Here is a 17,921-nt window from a genome sequence, read left to right on the forward strand (position 1 = left end):
GTGGCCTTCTATGAGCCCAGATCTGAATCCCATTGAACATATGTGGAAGGAGCTGAAACATGCCATTTGGCGAAGACACCCATCAAACCTGAGACAACTGGAGCTGTTTGCTCATGAGGAGTGGGCCAAAATACCTGTTGACAGCTGCAGAACGCTCATTGACAAATACAGAAATCGTTTAATTGCAGTGATTGCCTCAAAAGGTTGTGCAACAAAATATTAAGTTATGGGTACCATCATTTTTGTCCAGCCCTATTTCATTAGTTTGTTTTTTTTAAATAATTATGTTAATCAACAATTCAAAAGTGATGGCTGATTTTGATTATTTAATTTTCAATAAATTTTTATTTATTGTTACTTTTGTGAGTTTCAAGTGATTTCAGTGAGAATTGTGGGTTTTTCCTTCTTTAACTGAGGGGTACCAACAATTTTGTCCACGTGTGTATATTTCAATGCTGCCACATGCTTTAACTGTTAGTCCTTATTCCAAAACAAGAGATCTTTATGACTGAAATAGCAAACAAACACAAACTCGCCAAAACAACTGTAAAAGTTAGTACATGATTTATTTACCATAAATACAGTTTGCACTGCAAAGCTAGAATCATCACAGTCCCCAAATTCAAAGCTGAAGTACTACAGTACATCACAAGCCAACATTTGCATATACAGTTCCTCAATCCGTCTCACTGATGCAGCTGTAAACATTTTTTCTTCTTGAGCACTTGCACAATAGAAGTCACATATTTATAGACATTTACATACGTATCTACACTCAATATTTCTACAAAGCATAGAAAAAATAAATTCCATTACATTTATTGTTACATTATCTATCATTACATTATTTATATTAATTGACAATAGAGCAAGGTTTCATGATTCGCCCTGTGTGGCATTTTGGCTGCATCTCAAAATACTTCCACGTCTCTGGACAATCCAAACAGCTTTGACTGCAGTCATAGTGAAAGCGCAAAGCCGTGGTCTTTACGTGCTGTGGGACAGAGCGTCGACTGCAGTGCGACATGGCAACAAAAAAAAGAGACGCAATGTAGCAACTGCTGAGATGCAGCCTTCATCTGCAGTAAGTGGCAAACCCATGCATCCAGCCATTGATCTTTTTAAAGTCGAGTAAGCATTTATGGGTTCTGTCTCAATGAATTCTTCCCTCCTTCTGGAAAACAGACAATCAGCCATGAATGGACTAAGCCAGATTCTAGTAAAAATGACCTGTACTAGTTGGCTTACATGTGATTGTTTAGGCAAATTTAACAGAGGTGGGAGGAGGAAACAGAGTTTACAGAGCAGGTGTTCCTCTTTCTGAATATTTACATGCATTGAGAACACATGCTTCCTCCTTCATCTGTAGGAAACACTAATGTTCAGTACCGTTGTTGATAGAAACAGCCTAGCTAAACCCAATTTAAGCGTGCTGTAGGGACATCAGAAGAACAGGAGCATTCAGAGAGCACTGACCCAGAACAATGCCACGAGGCACATTTCAGAGACAAGTTTGACCAAGTTATCTTGCCATGTGACTTGGCCTACGCATACTGAGGACAGAGATGCAGTCTGAGGAACTTGAATTAGAAGTAAATGTCGCGTCAGAAGATGCATGGGGCTCGAGAGCATTCAATTTCAATTGATCCGGCTCTGCAGCGGTGCAGCAGCTGTTTTCTTTCAGTGCATGTTTGACTCAAGATCACTTGAATTTACTTCAGATTCAGGACCACACATATCTAAGATATTCTAATGATACAAGGACATTATATGATTAATCGATAAAAAGCACATTTAGTTTGAATTTAAATCATCAGATCATCTGTGTCTGAGGCTCAATCTAGCAGCTGCAACTTTTGAAAAAGATGGTGATACAAAAACCTGACTAAAATGAGGACAGCGTCGGTAAAATGATTCTATAACAAAACATTTCAGAAAAGATCGACAAGAGGAACTGTAGCAAAGCCTATTGAATCAGGTAAAGCAGAAATACAAAGTAACAGAGGTTCAACATTACATTGGCTTAAAAGCAATTATTTTTGCACCGAAACAAGGCTATATGACACTGGGGATTTGGTCTGGGTTCAGAGAGGAGATTTCAACCTCTGACAGTTCACTTTTAATAATAGATGGTTCAAATTATTTATTTATTCACCTCTCCTCCCCTCTTCTCTCCTTTCCTACGTCTGCCTGGTCTGGTTCCCTAAGTCTGAAAAGGAGGGCAACTTGGCGGGAATGGAAAGAAGACCAGGCAGAGCTTTGTTTTAGATGGTGGAATGAAAACCACAGGGGTGATACAGTTTTCACATGCAGTAGAAGTGGGGCTACACACAGTAAAGTCCTGCAGGTAACGTGTTGCAGGGTAGTGACTATTTTTGTGAAATCGCCTCCTCCTCACTCATCATCTCAGGGAGCAGGGGTTTGCTGAGACACTGGTCATAATAATGAAAGGGCGTGGCTTCAGCAGGGGGCTGCAGAAATGTGGGACGGTGGACATGTTGCCTGCTGGGAATCAGAACTCGTGTGAGGGCAAGAGGTGCAGTTCAGTGTCAACACAGTGGGATCTCTGAAACTTAAAACTCCTTTTACCAATTTGTATCTCAGGTCAAGGGCAAGAAGGTCACTTGAATGAGCTGCACGTGGCTTTTACTGCATGTGAGCGTATGTGCAGACCATCTATTTTGCCTCAGTGATGGGGAATGTGGGGGTAGATGTTAGGCTTACAAAACCACAGTCAGGTCTTAATATTTTAGGAGTGATGTGACCAGCACTCTGGATAACAGATGTTTCTGTTTCCTGACTCCTGGTGGTACAATCTGCTCATGGTCATTGTTCTTTGTTTTTTGCCCTGCATCCTCTGTGTACTGAAAATAACACGTGAATTCCCAGTGCAGTTCAAAGGAATACATTTCCTCAAGTTAGGATACCATTGTGCATCTTTCTCCTATTGATTTAGGGCTGGTTAGTGCCTCACAGGGAGTACAGAAGCTCCTGAACCAGTTGAGATCAGTTCAGAGGTGCAGGAGTCATGAGGTGTTGGGATGGGATCTGCTGTTCAAAGATTTCCCCCTTCATACAAAATTCCCATAAGAGGCCCAATCCATCGTTCTTTTAGCCTTAAGAAAAATGCTAACAAAATGTTATTTTTTCTGACATAGCCTGTAGCTACGTTTATTTTTAAATCTTCTTTTAGGAGTTTTTATTCCCCCCTAACGGTCATAAATTTGCCCCTTTAGGTTGTCGGCACTTAACTGTCTTTTTCATAAATTTCACCCCAGCAGTTTTATTATCATTTAAATCTTGATCACTGAGCTAAGCCTGCAGTGGTGAAACTGGAGGATGCTGAAGTGAGAAGCTCTGGAGAAAAAACGTGCCAGGTTGGCAACCCTTTTGGGAAAGGAGAGCTTGAGGCTTCAAAGAGGTTCACAAGCAATGTGAGGATGGAAATGTTAGGAGAGCAGCAAATAAAAAACACTGTTGTCTGGAGGAGAGGGCCTTGTATTGTTTTACCTGTCTTTAACCAAAAACAAGATCATTTAATTTCCTCACTGAAGCCCAAAATGACCACATTATGCTCGCTTAAAATATGGGGACATCATTAGGCAACAGAAAAACCATAAAGTGAGTTTACTGCAGAACCATTTCCAAAGACAATTTAGATGTTCCCTCAGCATCCCCTCTCTGAAACCGTGACTAAAATTCACTTTCTTATGTCCGAGTGAAGCGAGTCAGTTGCGTTGATCCTTGGCTAGGAAGGTATGGTTGACTATACCGATAAGGCTAATGAGCAGGAAACCTCAAAAGGCCATTATCTATAAAAGTTTGCAAAATGGAGGCAACTGGAATTTTTTTCAGGTTTCCAGTGACTCTAATTTGACTTTCTGGCACATCGTTTTATTCCCACAAACCACATTGCACACTGCTATTTACTACTGTGCACTAAAAAAAGGCAGCAAAAGAGTGTGGCGTTATATTGCTTGAACAGAAAAGTTGCTTTAGATGGACTTAAAGGAGCTCTCCAAAGTTACCGATTCGTAACTATAGTCTTAAAAAAAAACACCTCCTTGATTCCTGAAAGGAGAAGGCCTCTCAGATAAGTGGCCAAACGTCTTCGAGACACACAGCAAAGGTCCAGCTGCCTTTGACTGATAACCGCTAGATGTTCCTGATTACTGAACCTGTTCAGAGGCAGCGCTGTGGATCATCCTGCTGTCAGTGCTGTCGGCTACAGCTGCCAGTGCTGTCCCTCCATGTCTGCTGCAGCTGCTGGAGGTGCTGAAAGGCTCTCTGGGTGATGTTAAGAGCTGGGTGGACCTTCCTCAGATTGGGCTCTCCGATTAGAGACAGACCACACAGCCCCAAGTAGGCGTGGAGGGGGTCTATTAGAGAGGCAACAATGAGAGATGAATGAAGACAAGAAAGGAAGGAGAAGGGAGGGAGCAGATCAGGAGCATCTGTATGTGTCAGCTCTGTAGCCTTTGCAATAATCAGAGATAAGACGAAAATGGTGGTTGTCACCTCACTCTCCATTAATGCGTCAATAAAACAATAATTTAATTTCAAATAAAAACCTCCACTATGCATGCTATTGCTTTTGTTGTACTGCACATTGAAGCAGATATAAATAATGCACAGAGGTTCGTCCCGTGGCCGTTTTACTCCCCTGGGACGAGAGTAAAAGCTGCACAGGCCAGTAAATGGAGCAGTAATTGAATTATAATGAAGTGACAGATGATTGGACACAGACATCAGAATCAATCAAAGCACCATTAGCTGAATCAATCCAGGAGATGTAAGGATTTGAACTCAAGGATGTACAGAGAGGAGGTCTGCATTAGTCCAAGGTTTGAGTGGGATTCAATTAATATGGACATTTTCATCATGAATTTGAGACGTAGCTCAAATGAATAACACTATGGTTTCACTATGCCTGCAGGAATATGGTAATCAGTTTATTTGGATCAATACTGAGATCACAATTATTCATAGGTTTTTTTTTCTCTATGCTTTCACTTCCATGCAATCCTACACGAGTGCTAATTACAGACATGTGCATGCATATGAGACTCAAATTACGTTTCTGCTTTGGCTAAATTAAGTGCTTCTTAATAAACCAAACCCTTCACATACTGAATAACCTCTTCTTGACTGACACTACAGTTTACCAGGTTTAAGTAGCGCCACACATACAGTCTATGACAGATGCTAGCTGGGCAGCTGTGCAGAGAAGCTTCCAGCTGTGCGTGACCATATATTATTTAGAAAAGAATGAAATAAGATGCTCTGATGTCAGATTTATCCAAGTTGAATGCCATTGATTTTATCTAGAGGGTTTGTTTTCTTATGTGCTCAGTCTTCTGTGTGCCGAGTTAACAGCACAAAAGGCAGAAATCGTGGCTCGTGATAAATATTTGATTCCTTGTGCAGCTGAGGATTCTATTGAAGGTAGGTAAATACAAAGTTATCACCTTGTAGTGGATCAGAGTATTATTCAACTGTCTTATGATTTGGATTAAGATACTACAGCATTATTATGGGGGTGAGCAACACAAGGTTGGTTTTCTACATAGAAATCTTTCAAATTAGCATCATTCTTGACAAGACTGATGGCAACAGTCAGTTCTTATGATATTCTGATCTATGGTCCATCATTCGGGTGTTTAATTATCCATTCCACAAGTATTAAGTCAGACAGGGAAAGAGTTGTAGACTCTGAGGGTTTTTAATAATTTGTTCTTAATGAGATCCAATTAACTGACATTTTCGCCACTCCTGCATTATGTAATCCCAAATATTCCTGGCAAGAATGACCTGACCTCATTTTAAAACTAACTGTGACAAAGCCAGGCTGTGTCAAACATTTGAACATTTGATGTACTTAAACACACAGGATGTTCCTTTGATCCATGTCATTGTTACCTTCCCATCTTCCCAGACCAGTTCCGTCACATCTCCAGGTCCAATGCTATCTGTACCCACACTGCTGTAGACTTCCTTTTATTTCCTAAAACTCCCCTTTGTTCAGTTATATTGACAACTCACTGTTGTCACATTGTCTGTTTTAGCTCATTGTTTCCTCCACCCTATCTTCCCTGCCTTGTTCTCGTAACGTGAGGAGCTCAAGCTCCCGTGTCCTCGGGCTGCCTGTAACAATCGCCTCATCAATTACACATTACAAGGCGAGCAGGAACATACAAACACACACAAGCAGGTAGACCATTGAAGTTTAGGGTTACACAAGTTTTTCCATTGAACTCGGGTAGAACTGCCAACCACAACTCCACCCTGACCTCTGTGAGCATGTAGAGGGCAGATAGAAACTGTTCAGCCCAAATAGAAGGAGAACTAAAGGAACCGAAACTGCTTAGATCCACCATCTATTTGTTCTAATGACAAATAAATGGTGGATCTTTGAAGCTACAGAAAAAATAAACAGCAACCTCTACATGGTCATTAAATATTAAGCTTGCTATTCAGCTCCATTCCAGTGTTTTTGTTCCTTGTACTAAGAGTCCCTCTCCACAGACACAAAAAACAGCAATAACGACACAAAACCCATATAAACAACTACGGTGTTAATCCATAACTGTCTTTCTGACTTTGTGTTTATATTCCATCTATGACTGGTGTGCATCTATCACAAGATTTTCCTGCAATAGCCACTTCTGCGAGTCAAACCAGTTACCTGGATGGCTGTCTGGCCACTTGGCGAAGCCCCCCACCAACCGATCCTGCGTTGACAGGATGAAGCTCCTGTTCCTGTCAAAGTTCGTATACTGGAATACATCTAACAGCTGGGGCATGAGAGAGAGAGAGTGGGGGAGGTGTGCGAGAGAGAAACACAGGAGAAGCTTCATCATCACATTTGCAAGCAATTGTAAAATCAATTATGATACTAATTCTGTTCCAAGGATGCATGCTTTGTTCAGAGCGTGCCAATACACATCAATGTATTTCATGTGACCACAGTGGGTTAACTACACACTTTATATTTTCCATCTACACACACACCAGTGGAGAAAATATCAAACCTCAATGGCTGCCATACTGCACTCTTGCCATATACAAATATTTTGTTTGAGTGTGCACATTTGTCCCTCTGGCACAGTTTTGACCCAGAAATTCACAGTTTTTCTGCATTGTGTTTGCTTATGCGTGTGTAAGCATGGCTGTATCCCTGGCTTACTCACAGTTTTCTGGATCACGTGTGATCACGTATGTACCTCTAGCATAGTTATGACCCACATGCTGAAAGGTTTGCTCACAGATTTCTGTTAGGGTTGTGTGGATGTGGGGGATTAACCCACTACGAGTCAAAATGAGTGATTAAAAGATGCTGAATGTTATTAGTGCACCACATTACACTTCAAAGCTTTACCTTCCTAACTGTGAAAATGCATGAAAAACTGCAAAATATTAAAATAACTAAATCTGTTAATGTTTGCAGGTGGGTTTTAGACTGATCTGTACCTCTAGCGTAGCTCCCACCCAAAAGGAGTAGCATGTGTCTACAGGTTTGTTGGGTCGCCCGTGGAAACCGCTCTGCTGCCTCATGATGCACCAGCGTCGGATCCTGTCCAGCTCCCGTCGACTCAGCGCCTCCTCCAGTCGACCCATAAGACACAGAGACGCTATGGCGCAGTACGTCCAGCCGCCTGGACACACGGACAGGCAGCGGCATGCCACAAATCGACAGTTAATAATACCGATAAATCCAGCGAAGTTCGACAACTGTTTTCTGACGATGTGCTAAAACTGAAAAAGCGGCTCCAGTGGTTCACGCTGACATGTATTGATGACAGACAACAAGATGATAACAAGGAACTGCAGCAAAAACAGAGGGCATGACTGCATGAGGGCCCATTTACTGCCAAATAATTGATAGCATGCTGCTACTTTCTACTTTCCTTGGAAGTTATAACAACATGGAGCCACCTTGTGTTTTGATTTGTGAGTGGAATAAAGAAGCTTTAGGCAAGTTAGTGCTAAGATTGTATCTTGTTTCAGCAGATTTTTAAGGTTAAGCTCAGAGACTAAATGCAGAGTGCCTTTACAGATAGAGACATACAAAGAGTGCCTGTTGATTGATGACAGGTTGTTATCAGAGCAGCGACAAGCAGCAAATATCCATCAGCCTCTACAACCCTGCCTGCATTATCATCGTGCCTTAAACTAACCTCAAATGTTGCCACCATCACTGCCTGCTTATCTGAGATTGTGTACGTGTGTGTTCATGTGTGAGGGAGGAAAACAAAGAGGTTGGGGTCAGGGGTGTGAATCTGTCAGCGTGCTACACTTGCCTCTAATCAACCATGTCAAGCTCACTATCTGCTGGAGGCACAGGAAGAGGGGATAAGAGCAGATAAATATAAATCTGAATTGAATGCAACTGGAGGGAATCCAAAAGCATTTACCCTGACTGTAGGTTTGAATGCTGCTTTTTTTATTATTTTATATTTCTTGTTTTGGGTGATTCGACAATTAATCACACCTGAATGTAGGCATCTTTTCTTCATGGGTCCCAGTGCACAATCACTGGAAAGTAACAATAAGAAATTTTCACGTGTATGGAATGACAATAGATGCATTGTCTTCAGAAAACAATCCTGCACAGCCGAAAGACGTTGAAAGAAGACAATGACACAGAGTATATAAAGAGAGAGAAAGTAATATTTTTTTAAAGTAGCACTTAGTATCTATAATACGATGTTTCAGGTACTACTAAAGCACAGGTTATCAACCAAATGCTGCAGGAGTCTGTTTACATTTAACGCAGTGTGGGAGGTCTTGCTGCTGAACAAACACACACTTGAAGGGAGGATGGGTAATGGGCATCCACTATATATCTCTACTGATGTGTAATCAGCCCTCGGAAAGAAAACTGGCTGCTTTGCAGAAGAAAGCCGAGTCTCCATGAAGCCTGTAATCACAGCAGTCGAATTTATCGCAAGGAGGGAAATTACTAAGACGCACTCCAATCCGCTCCTTCAAGCAATTTCAATTTTATAGATTTAATTTATGCATTCTCAGTGTGTTGAAAAATGAACAGGAAAAGCTTCCCTCTCTGTGCCAAAAAGGTGGCTGTGGATGTGTTACCAAGCAGCGCTCCGAAATGTGTGCGCACGAGCAGGATGGAGGCTTTTGTACGGGAATAACAAGGTTTAATTTGAGCGAGGGGAGGGATTAATGAGAACAATGTACTGTATCTATAGCGATGGATTTTAATGGCTAATCCTTTAAAGCAGTTGCTCCCATTAGCCCTCCACTGCTACACTGCCAATAAATCTTTTGATCTGATTTGAACTTCAAAATGTAATTATTATTCTTACATTAGGGCTGCCAGGCGTGTAAATCTGCCGTCTTACAACTGTGACTTAACATGCGGTCCCTTCAAACTCACATTCATAATATCCGTGACTAAGTGTGCATTATTAGAAGATGCTCATACTCACCGTGGGACTCTCGCCCAGCTCCCTGGCCAAAACCATTGTCATATGACTGTTCAGAAACACAGGGGGGAAAAAAATATAGCATTTAACTGCAAGCAATTCCATTCACGAACAAAGATCAGCGCCAGAAGAGGCTGAAACACTTTCATTTACTCCATGCATGTATTTATTCACACTGAACCCCATCATTTAAACCTCAAAGTAAGAATGTCACCATAAACAGACACCAGCAGCAGCTTTAAGTGTCTTTGGAACAACTCTTCCCATTTTATGACAACCAGACGCATCACCAAGCAGCATGTGAACTTTTTTGCTCTTTTTTTGCTTAAGCTTGTGTTGCAATCAACGTCAGCAGTTAAAAATTACATAATCTCACTGAGGATACATCAACACACACTGAGAGAGAGCACAGCTTTAACAGAACCAGTTTAAAATAAGCCAGGTGAATGACATATCGCTGTAGTCTATATTTTCTTTAAGCATCAATTTCGTTTTTTTTTTTTTTTTAAAGAATCGAGTACAGAAGCAGCAGTGCTTCCAAGTGGGTTTTACCTGTATTTCAGTTGAAACCAACCTTTTGTGGAACACGGGAGCTAAAAATAACTGAAAATAATGAATGAACAGGCACTGTGACCTCATTTCAAGATTACAAAATGAGCACCTGGAATAGGTTTCATAAAGCTGGATGAACGCTTATTTCAGAAGAAACTTATTTACTCTGAAATTGTGACACATTTCGAAGCAATTTTCTAGAAAATAACTATCTATTATGTGCAGCAGTAGTTCCCAAAAATACAAAGGCCACAGCAGCTGGCAGATGAGAAAACTAACTGTGATTCTGTCTGTCTGCTCTGATCAGACCATAACAATAAGGTTGGTAAATGGATACCTGCAGTCATCCAATTGTAAGTGAAACTTCCAGTGTGGCTGGCAAACTTTTCCAGGCCCTGTGACACATAACCATCCATCATCTGGTGCTTTCTGTATACTTACATTCACCAACAGCTAACCTGCCTCGCCAAAAACATGTTGGAATCCACCCACCAGTGGATAAATATACTCTCAGTCAAGATTTACAGTTAACTGCTGACTAATTTAGAGACGTTTCTCAGTTTCCTACTGTGTGAAAGAGAGAGGGCATGCTGCATTCACACCCATGCAAACAATGAATAAACTATGTAATAAAACCCTCTTGTGTTAAATGCCAAACTCAATATAAGCTGAAGTTTAGGAGTGAATGGGATGATCTCTGTGCTCTGGGGACCAGAGGTGTACAAGAAGACAATGCCAATGAGCACTTTGATGTGTCTAATCCCTTTACAGAGGCTAGCATAAGGGTTGAGTTAAAAATCTGCCAATAATCTGAACTGAACATGTTTTTCTTCTGATGGGATGGAAAAACCTCTACTACAGCTTTAAGACTATGCTGCACTGCTCAGTCCTCTCCATTTATAATACATGAAGCATTTCTAGGCAGAGTGCCACCTCCTGAAGGTGGGTGGCCTATTCTCCTCATTCAAGTGTTGCAGCCCTGTTTTGAATGGCGCAGAATCAGAGGCTGTATGCTTAGGGGGCCGTGCTGTAGGCCTGGATTCATTGTGCTCATTCATTAGGGGGGTAATGAGAAAAAAATCATATTCTCCTCCAGAGTGTAACACCCCCTACTTCTGCATTTTTAAGATCCACTCACCAAACTTCCTCGGATGTACTCGATGGCCTTTTGAATGTCCATGCCTGACCAGTCGTCCAGCATGTAACAGATACTGGCTGCGCAGTAGATAAACCGTATGTCATTTTCACTTCCTTCTGGCACTGCGTAGAAACTGAAAGCAAGAAAACACAGACAGCCAAAAAGACAAGAGTTACAAAAGCAGGGCTGCAGCTAACAATTATTTTTACCGTTTTATAATCCAGTGACTATTTTTCCAATAAATCAATTCGTTTTTCAGTCTATAAAAGGCCAGAAATGGCTGACTGGTGTTTGGCCAATTGTCTTATCAAAGAGGGGTAAAGACATCTGAAAATATTCTAATTTAACAATCTGGAATCAGATCATTTTGACCCAAACTGATTAATCACTTATCAACAAGAAAAGTACTCAGAGAGGGCAGTACTCTGTCGAGGGTGCTCAGTCTTTGTATCATTTCCTACGGATGAAATCTTTAATAAAAAATGACCACTGGTGTGTGTTATGCATGTGTACGTGATGTATGGATACTGAATCATATGACCTAAATATGCAGCAGGCGACATGAATTGATGGGACTCAGAAACACCCAACAATTTAATCAAGTGTTCCTTGTATAATTTCCAACAGATAAGTCCTGATAAGTCCGCAATGGTCGATTTGTAGTAGGATCACAATCATGTGATCGTCAGCAGGCAGCTGATGTAACGTTCACTTGTTGTCATGGTTACAGTGATGCCATGCTGCTACCTCGCTATGGGAAATCTTTAGCAAGTCCGTGGATCCAGACTATAAGCTGCCAAAATCTAATGAGGTGGTCCTTGTGTCATTTCTGACTTTTCCCGAAAATTTCATCCAAATCCGTTTGTCCGTTTTTGAGTAATGTTGCCAACAGACTGATTCGCTGACCGTCACATATTAATTTAACAGCAGACAACCAATTGATCATTCATGGCCGCCATAAACACAAACAACTGGAAACTAGCTCAGTGTTTGTATTCACGATATGCATTTGTCAAATGAAGTGAAAATAACCGTCAGCTGAAGCGTTAACTCAGATATTTTTATGTCTCAAGACAGTTTTATGATACATGATGAAGCTCTCTGTGCTTTTGTACGTTGACTTACTACCACTGTAGGCTCCAATCCAAGTTAATGTCAGCCTACGTTAAGACTACTGTGTTCACATGACCTCAGGTGTATCTGAGTCAGAGTAAGAGCATCAGTGTAAATAGGAGTGTAAGTGCAAGTCTGTTAGTGTGTTCTGACCTGCCGTCCTCCAGCTGCAGCGCTCTGAGTCCAGCCAGACAGGCGTGTTTATTAACCCGACTCAGGTCGTCTCCCAGAATCAGCAGTGAGCACAGCCCAGTGTAGGTCATGGCTACGTGACCGCTGTCGTATGGGTGGAGGACACCGGGGCCCTGAACAAAACATTAGAATGAGGTATTATTCACACAAATGCAATGGAAAGACAAAACAAGAGACTGTAGTTGTGACAGTCGTGGCGTTAACAGCGAATCCTTCAGCTGCAGGGATAAGGAAGTGTAACGATTGAAACAGGTTTAAGATTTTTCAAGAGAGATTAATGCAAATGGAGAAAAAAAATAGGATCACAGCTGTAAAACTATGTCCTGAAATTGAAAACATTTTCTATACAAAAGCCAATGTTTGGTCAAATCTGAAAACACTCAGGGGGAGGGAAATAGCAGTACCTTAGTGCTGTAAGGAATTCCAATATGTGAAGATCCTCGAAACCCACAACGACTTAGGTTAGACTCTGGAAGACAATAAAAGGAGAAGGGCAGGTTGAGATGCAAGAATTATAGCACTAGTAAATACCATAAAGAAACGGGACAGAGAAAACCAGACTGTGTTTTACTGTCTCACAAAGGAGTTCTCCTTGAGTTGGCATTGACCTTCATAAGGTGCTGCAAAGATACTCAAGTCAGAAAAGTGCACTGCTGCCACCTCCTGGACACAGTAACACCACATAGAGCAGAAATCGATGGATAAAATGTCATCACTCTGCAAAGAGTTTCAGTATAATGGTAATCAAGCCACTGTGATCAATATTTTTATATGGAACACATTATAATACTATTTGTAGCAGACTGCCTGGCTTGTAATTTATTGATCATGCAGCACTACACGATATGAAGTGCCATTCTCACTTATTCTTGAGTTTGTGCTGGTAAACTTGCAGAAAAATACCTGCTCCATTATGACATTGCTGTATTTGTAATTCGCTGTGAACGCAGCTGTCTGCCGACAAATTTTTGGTTTGAAAATTACAGTTTCAAAGCTAAATATTAACTAAATATTTTACTGCATATAAAGTATTTAGCTAGAGAAAGTGACTTTTGCTGAAGTTCAAACTGAGCATCAGAATGGGGAAGAAAGGGGATTTAAGTAACTTTGAATGTGGCATGGTTGTTGGTGCCAGATGGGCTGGGCTGAATGTTTCAGAAACTGTTGATCTTCAGGGATTTTCCCACACAACCACCTCTAGGGTTTACAGAGAACGCTCTGAAAAAGAGAAAATATCCAGTGAACAGCAGTTGTTTGGATGAAATGCCTTGTTGACGTGAGAGGTCAGAGGAGAATGGGCAGACTGGTTGGAGATGATAGAAAAGTGACAGTAACTCAAATAAGCACTCGATACAAGCAAGGAATACAGAATACCATCTCTGAACACACAACACGTCGAACCTTGAAGAGGATGGGATACAGCAGCAGAAGACCACACTGGGTGCCAGTCCTGTCGTCTAAGAACAGGAAACTGAGGCTACAATTCACACAGGCTCACCTAAATTGGACAACAGAAGACTGGAAAAACGTTGCCTGGTCTGATGAGTCTCGATTTCAGCTGCGACATTCAGATGGTCAGAATCTGACGTAAACGACATGAAAGCATGGATCCAGCCTGCCTTGTATCAACGGTTCAGGCTGGTGCTGGTGTAATGATGTGGGGGATATTTTCCTGGGACACTTTGGACCCCTTAGTACCACTTCCACCTACCTGAGTATTGTTGCTGACCATTTCCATCCCTTTATAATCAGTGTACCCGTCTTCTGGTGGCTACTTCCAACAGGATAATGCAAAGCTCACAAAGCTCAAATCATCTCAAACTGGTTTCTGTAACATGACAATGAGTTCACTGTACTCCAATGGCCTCCACAGTCACCACATCTCAATCCAATAGAGCGCCTTTGGGATGTGGTGGAACGGGATGTGCAGCCGACAAATCTGCAGCTAATAAAGTGGCCAGTGAGTGTATGTAGTTTTACTATTTAGCGCAGCTGACCATCGTACTCATTATCACCATCATCAGTCTTTAGCTGTCACCGATATTGTGCAAATCAGGTGTCTGAGGGCAGCCGATTTAACTGCTGACACAGGTTGCATGCCTTCGTTGCCTGGAAAATCCAGACTGACTGTATTTATGTATTAATATAAATACAAATAAAGGCAGTCTGGCATTGTGATGATAGGAGACGATTTCAAAAAGGAGGGGCTAACGAATGCAGCTTGAACGAGAAAGAACCAATCAGCGTAACACGGATGCGACGCACAAACAAATCGACCTTGAAGTCCATGTAGTCCAAACAACAATGGCATGCAGGTGAGAAAGTGTCGCGGTGAATGATTACTGCTGTTTTTGTCACAAAAATCTGCGAATACATGGGGTACTCTCAAGTACAACACTTATTTTTGAAAAGGCTACGCAACAAAAGACTCCTTCTGAACGATTAGCGGTGTTAGGAATAACTTTGTTAATGTTTGTGTTTGGTTACGGGAGGTGCGCAGGTGTTTTATGGGTAATCCAGGCGCTGAAGATGACGCAGCATTAACTCCCGCCTCCCGTGCTATGATTGGTCGTACCAAACTTTCCCGGGAGGGAAACGCGATTCAATTCGCCCAATTCCAAACTGATTCTCCTGTATCTCCTAACATGGAGATAGGAGATTACATGGAGATTCAGTGTGGATTTTCCAAGCTGATGTCTTCGACAACACATCCAGCAAATCAGTCTGTCGGATAGAATAGAATGCCTTTATCAAGGCTTGGCTGTTTGGATGGAGTGAATTCTCTGTCAGCGATCATGAGCACTTTTGTGATTAGCTTTGTAGAACTGTGTCATTTTACGATCTGACTCTAATGGTTAGAACAACTATGCTTTAATGCAGATAAGTAATGTCCATATATGCAGTACAGCAAGCTCCCATGCCTCTCTGTTGACCACTATGTGGGTTTATACTGACTGATTGATTCACTCATTCACTGCACCACCATAAAGTCAGATGAAGTTAGGTCATAAACAGGAAGTTGAGGGAGAGGCTGCAGTTTTCTGACCATTTTCATTTGAGACGAAAGCAATCAGGAACGAGTCCATTTAAATTTCAGTCATTTTAATTGAGTTATTTAATTGGGGAAGTTATTTAACTGCATTACGTGTTACCGCCAAAAGCTGTAGAATGTGTTACTTCCAAGATCGCTCGCAGATGCAGATAGACATGAAGTATAAATTATGCTACACAAATTTATTCAGTCGACACACCTGTATTTGGGTGAAAAGCAACAACACATCCATCAATAACTGCTAAAAGTCTTAGCAGTTTCATACTAAGAAACATATTTCCATACTGATGACGCATTAGGAAATCTCAGGTGCCTACAGGGCTGTATTTTCACTCCTAATGACAAGAAACCAGCCAGACACTAAACATATGGCAGCAGCAAAACTGAGACCAATCAAGCACAGCCACAGCTATCGCTCTATGATTTCTGTTGACGCCTTGAATAATTAACTCAATGGGCATGTAAACAGATGGCACAGAGTGGCTTGTTAGAAACCTCAAGCAATTAAATATTTAGAGTCCAAATTTCCCTGATGAACACAAGTACAGTTGGAACAGGTTAAGTGAGGAGGACACCTGCACGTAAAATTCAAAAAGTAACAAAAATGCTTCACAGGCTTTCAAGTTTTACAATTTTTAGGTTAACAAACTGGACGAAACTATCCTGAAATATATACTTAAAGAAAGTCTCACAATGGCAATAAACCTTAACTTGTCGAAGCCTTGTTTTAACTTTGGCTGTTTCCACACAAAGCTTGTTAGTTGTGCTTTTCCTTATGTGGTCATACACACAACACCACCCATTTTACTCAGGAGCTGCAACAATACTGAAAAAACTGCTATTTTGATGGAGAGAAAATGACAACCATTTTCCTTAGAGCTTAAACAGAAGACAAATCTACTTTTTAGTTCTGAACTGAAGTGAAACATCTTCAAGAAAGCAGAAAGTCCAGTTGTCTTCTACTATAGATAGATAGATAGATAGATAGATAGATAGATAGCATATATAAGCAAAAGATGACCCCAGGGAAAGTGTAGGAAAATGCCAATTCCAGCCTCAATAAGGTATTCAGAGAATATCTTCAAGCTGCTGTTATCACATCACCCGGTTTAAAAGCCCTGAGTCTGAAGTAATTATGATTCATGAAACTTACTCATGATGTAGTTACTTGTTCTGACAGTTATATTTTAATTTGCCAACTCAAGCTAAGATTTTTTTATGTGATTATTATTAGCAAAGAATACTGCTTTTTTGTAAATCAACGTCATAAACTGTCTGTGAAACTGTGTGAAGACATTAGACTTACGATCTTCTGTGGGAAGAACCTGTAGTGAGTAGATCCATTCAATCATGGTGTTCCTATCAATCACATCAAGGGCATCCAGCACATCGAGACCGGACAGGGCAAAAAAGATGATAGTTAACCTGGAAAGAAGACAAATATTTTATATTTGGAGGACACAAAGACCCACAGCAACCAGGAATGCATTGACAGAACTATACAACTATGCAAAACTGTGACAATGAGCATTTCTGAATACTAAAACCTAATTCAAAACATTGTTCAAAAATTTTTTAACTTAGCCAGGCTTGCTATGATTTAACGCTAACTGTTGATTGAGCTAAATTCAGCTTGTAAAATCAGTTGAAGCACGTGGAGGGAAATGTATTAAATATACAAATTTTGACAACCTGAGTAACTTAACGGTTCCATTTCCTCGAAATGACTTTTATTCCTACGAAAATATGAACCTAACGTTGGCAAATAAACCGCACAGGGCGCCAAGCCTCGCTGTTCCCTATTTTACTACATCTCTCTATCTGTCACAACTTAACTAGCTGATGTTAGCATATGTACTAAGCTAAGTAGCACTAGCCTCCATTCAAACTGCTGGTGAACAGCAGCTAGCTCGGATGCTAATCAAGTTCTCCAACAAAACATTTACACTACAGCGCCTTTCTCCACCCCAGTAAACCAACCTGGTTGTTTCCAGCGATGCGTATCTCTCAGGCAGCACTTGAAGCGTCCTCTGGAAGAATCGTACATGTCGATCTCTTAAAAAGTCTATTTGCTCAAATTCTTCAAACTGGCTCTCCTCTTCCGCCATCTTTGCATCCGCACCTATGAGGAATCTTGTCCGGTACGTGTGCTTTTCGAAATAAAAGCTCCCACAACAGCGTAATGTACAGAAAAGACGGAATTTTGATGTTTTAGCTGTACTGAGATACAGCCTGCACATATTACACAGGTTGTCTTTTTGTATATTGCTTGTGGGAAATTTCTGAATAAATTAATTAATATTGGTGGAAAACTGGCCAAAAACACAGACTATTAACAGTCCAGGTGGTGTATTTTCTCGCCCCCACATTCACTGAATTATTCAAACAAACTTGAGAAGAGGAACATGAGAGGAGCCAGTAATCA

General features: G+C 41.1%; 1 protein-coding gene across 1 annotated transcript; it reads right to left on the reverse strand.

The window, feature by feature from the left end:
* Nucleotides 1-547: 547 nt before the first annotated feature.
* pggt1b (protein geranylgeranyltransferase type I, beta subunit) lies at nt 548-17,721 on the reverse strand. Its single transcript, XM_022196865.2, has 9 exons — nt 17,477-17,721; nt 16,803-16,921; nt 12,849-12,913; nt 12,406-12,557; nt 11,140-11,272; nt 9,453-9,498; nt 7,471-7,655; nt 6,686-6,794; nt 548-4,379 (listed from the first exon to the last, which is right to left on the reverse strand). Exons 1-9 carry the CDS (start codon nt 17,602-17,604, stop codon nt 4,213-4,215), a joined length of 1,104 nt encoding a protein of 367 aa, XP_022052557.1. The 5' UTR covers nt 17,605-17,721; the 3' UTR covers nt 548-4,212.
* Between the last annotated feature and the right edge of the window lie 200 nt (nt 17,722-17,921).

The sequence above is a fragment of the Acanthochromis polyacanthus genome, chromosome 7 (assembly GCF_021347895.1).
Source record: "Acanthochromis polyacanthus isolate Apoly-LR-REF ecotype Palm Island chromosome 7, KAUST_Apoly_ChrSc, whole genome shotgun sequence".
NCBI classification, from domain to species: domain Eukaryota; kingdom Metazoa; phylum Chordata; class Actinopteri; family Pomacentridae; genus Acanthochromis; species Acanthochromis polyacanthus.